This window comes from Lycium barbarum, chromosome 10 (genome assembly GCF_019175385.1).
Source record: "Lycium barbarum isolate Lr01 chromosome 10, ASM1917538v2, whole genome shotgun sequence".
Classification (NCBI taxonomy): domain Eukaryota; kingdom Viridiplantae; phylum Streptophyta; class Magnoliopsida; order Solanales; family Solanaceae; genus Lycium; species Lycium barbarum.
Genome location: NC_083346.1, coordinates 25,363,615 through 25,367,508, shown reverse-complemented (window position 1 = coordinate 25,367,508; position 3,894 = coordinate 25,363,615). Strand labels below are relative to the sequence as shown.

Sequence of the window (3,894 nt, the reverse complement as noted above, 5' to 3'; positions counted from 1 at the left end):
TCACTGTGCATCCAACTGCCTCTTCCATCCTTGTTACATTCCCTCCATTGTTTTCTTTTCTGCATTTTGACTCTCTCATCTCGTTCAAATCTTCTTTTTCGCGTTCTCCAAATGTCTGCCAACACCGAAACTACTTCGCAGGATGTTCCCTCGGTTTCTTCTCAGGGAGACGAGCCAACCTCATAACCCAAGGAAAAAACCTTCGTTGAACCTACCGCTTTGGACATAGTGCCGTCCAAACCCAACTATAACAAAGAATTTCAAATCGAGAAGCCTTCTCCGGTAGAGAATAGAGGTTTTGATGTAAGGCGATATCCTTCGTTTATTACCGAGGATAAACTTGACTAGGTCCAGGTCGACTGCGGATGGGATAACTGTTCGATGCAAGTGTTAGCCCCCGGGCCCGATGAATCTATCACCGATCATAGAGAAGGCTTCTTGTATGTATACACCTATCCATTTACGCTCAAGCTCTTCCCTGCAATTGACCCGGTTATTTTGGAGATGTGCCGGACGTACAATGTGACCCTGTTCCAAATTGGTCCGATTATATGGAGGACCGTGGCCTGCCTCCGGTTATTGGCCAACAACGTCAATAGGGAACTCATGATGACGCATTTCATCCGATTATATTCCCCAAGACTATTCCGAGGGGGCATGATAAAGCTCGCCAAGTGAGGTCGGAACCCGATTTTTTCCAAAATGGACAAAGACAGGGATCGAGGGTGGTTAGAACGTTATGTCTGGGTAAGGACCGCAAACATTATTTCGACTGAGTACATGCCTTTTCCGGAGAGGTGGAATGATAGGTGTAAGTTTCTCAGTTCTCCCGTCAATAATCATTTTTCCTCCATGCTTTGTCAACACTTACTCCCTTGCATTCACGTGATTTCTCCCCCTTTTTTCTTTTGTATCAGCTGTGGCGTGGATACCTCCGGCCGTCCGGAACATGACCGAATGGGTTGGAGCAATTATCGGCAACACACTCACGAACAACGGACATAGGGGGACCTGTCGCGTGGCCAATGGGTTGCTCAAAATCACGGTAACACTCTCTTTGATCTGGTACATATTGTATCTTGTCCTTTTTCCTTTTATAACCCCTTCAGTATTCAGGTATACCCAGGGGCTCGGTGGAGCCGAAACCGGGACCAACAGTCGAGCTTGCTGCACTGGTTCCTGAATTCGATTCAGCAGGGATATCTCGGCTCATTGCTGCTGCTAATAAGAGGCGGAGAAAGCCCTGGGACAAAGAGCAGAAACCAAAGAAAGGGGCAAAGAGTGTTGTTCCAACCCTGAGAGATGAATCAGAGCCTGAATTTCTTATTCGAAGGGTCGGTGTGGCCCCCTTCGTCGCCTCTGTTCCGGAGGAGGAAGCCACCAATCCTCCCATTCCTACAACTGAGGAAGGACCTTCCGCTCCGGCTTTGCACACAGTGGGGAAGAAGTTCTTTATCCTACTCCTCTAAGGTTAATTGAATTCGTTGACATTTCAGGTGACGCTTCATCTGAAGAGACTCCCCTGTAAAGGCCTAGAAGATTCGGGCTAGCTTCGGCTGCTGAAGCCAAACCAAGAGCAGAGTCGGTCCCTGATACCGAGGCTCCAATGGATACCAGCCTAGTGGCCTGTGATGACCGAGCTGCAACATCCGAGGCACCTGCTTCTACCGAGACCGCCAGGGCTGTTCCAACTTCTCCTGCTCCAAGGTCGGAGAACCTCGATGACATGTTCTCGAACACACCACCTGCAACCGGGAAAGCTGCCGGTTTCGGACATCTCCCTATCCCTCGGGCCACGAGGGCAGCTAGCCGGGCCACCGAAACTGGTGCAAGGAATAGCTTAGTAGGTATCTTTCCGGCCCCTAGCGTGGAACCGAGAAGGACAAGATCGGCCATGGTCACCGTCCCTGAGGATTGCAGCTTTTTGTCCCGTCCGGTTGGAGTAGCAAGTTATCTGAGGCCTCTCGTTTCGAACTCGGATAAGAGAAAGATGATCGGAGTCCCCTGGCAGGGCCTTATTAACGAGGGCATGCACACGGGCAACCGGGTAAGCTTATCATCCAATCTTTCCGTAGTTCAATGTGAACCTTAGCTCTAGCTTTACCTTGATTTGTTTCTTCTTCAGAGTGTTGTGCTCGTCAATGAGGCCTTTATCCATGCTCAGCAAGAGGTCGACGACTTAAAGGGCCAGCTGGATGCCCAGGGTCGTAAAACGGAGAAGTTCCAGCACCTTCTACGAGAAAAAGAAGACCAGTTGAACCGGCCCTGTCCAACCTTCAACCCGAGCTCGAAGCAATGAAGGCCGAAAACCTCCGTTTGAAGGCCGAGTTGGTCGGAATGGTTGAAAAGAACCGGCTCCTGGAAGCGGATAAAGCCAACCTTAGCCAAGACAATGCCCATTTTTCTTCGAGGCTCGGTGAACTCGAGGCCACTATCTCTCAACTTCGAAGTGAGCTTGATTCGGTCAAGGCCGATGCTGTGAAGATGGCAGAGAGGCATCAGTTGCTTGAATCCGAGAACGCTAAGGACAAGGAGAAGTTGAGGGTAGTTGATCAGAAAGAAGAGGATAGGGCCCGGATTTGTGACGAGCTCAAACGCAAATTCGAGGAGGCAGCCGAGGCCAATGACATTCTTAAGGCCGAGCTAGAGTCGGCTACTCAAGTTCAAGAAATTCTCGACGGAGAAAGATCAAAATTAGCGGCTAAATTGGCCAAAGATAAGGCCCACTTAGAAGAGTCTCTTAAGGACGTGGAGGCTGCTGAGGCTCGTACCACGATTGCGGTTGAATATGAACGGTGGAAGTCCCGGAGGGTTACCCTTGAACAAGCTCAACAAGGATTAGGGGACCTCCCGGCTCTGATACTCGAAGCCAGAACAATCGAGGAGGAGGCTAAGTAAGCCCTCGACCCTGAGTCTGAGGACTCCGAGCGAACAATTTCTGAGAACTCCGGCTCCAGTCGTACCGGGTAGATCAAGACCCGCACTAGCCTTTATTTTATTTTTGCCTTTTTGGCTTGTTTTTGCTTTTCTTTACATTGTGGAAAGTTCGGATATAAAACCCTTCGTATATGGAATGTGCATTTTCCTTTTGATTGTATCTTTATTCTTTTATCCGAATGCTTGTTATGACTTTTGACTTATCGCTTATCTCGTTAAAGAACAAATCAAAGGCTCGGAATCATTTTTTCCGTCCTGTGCCTATGTGTTGGCTTTTCCCTCTGTTCGGTACATTTTTATCCGAGGATTTGATTGAATGATTTTCCCGTGGGACTTATTTATGCTTTGTGAATTCAGACGTCTCCAAATCATGTTGGGCATTTTAGGGCCGATGACCGCTTACTTATCATAGATTAGGTTCGGACACCTGAATCCCTGCCTTGTCAAATTTTGATATGGCAGTTCCCATTCGAGGGTGTTAAAACATTTTGGCTTGGTTCAACGCGACCTTGTTGCCATTGTTGAATTTCGACGGTAGTTCCTGGTGTAGGGTATTTCGATAAAATGATGCCGAATTTCAGCGGTAATCCCTGGTGTAGGGTGTTTCGATAAAATGATGCCGAATTTCAGCAGTAATCCCGGTGTAGGTTGTTTAATAAGAAGACACATCCAAACTGAATTTTTTATAATCTTCTTTATATTGCAAGTATTTGCACGTACATGATATGAAGACTTCGTCCGTTTCCTTCTGTTTTTTTCCGTAGCAAATACTAAGTAGACACGATTCATTCTGATCGTTTGGTCCTTACATCGAAACCTAATATAGAAGGTCCGGGTTTGGATAAAGGTGAGAAATATAAAATTTCGAGGACTTCTCCGGGGTAGTATCTAACAGCGTTCATCTGCTTCGTTGAGCTGCTCATTTTCTATTTTCCGGGGTAAGCCTCTACGTGGGTA

At 47.7% G+C, this 3,894-nt stretch overlaps 1 protein-coding gene across 1 annotated transcript; it reads left to right on the top strand.

The window, feature by feature from the left end:
• The first annotated feature begins 2,295 nt into the window (after positions 1–2,295).
• LOC132612861 (uncharacterized) lies at positions 2,296–2,898 on the top strand. Its single transcript, XM_060326940.1, has one exon. The coding sequence runs from the start codon at positions 2,296–2,298 to the stop codon at positions 2,896–2,898; it is 603 nt and encodes a 200-aa protein (XP_060182923.1).
• The last annotated feature ends 996 nt before the right edge of the window (positions 2,899–3,894 follow it).

Coding starts and splice junctions, on each gene's coding strand:
- LOC132612861 (XM_060326940.1), top strand. CDS start 2,296: ATGAAGGCCGAAAACCTCCGTTTGAAGGCCGAGTTGGTCGGAATGGTT.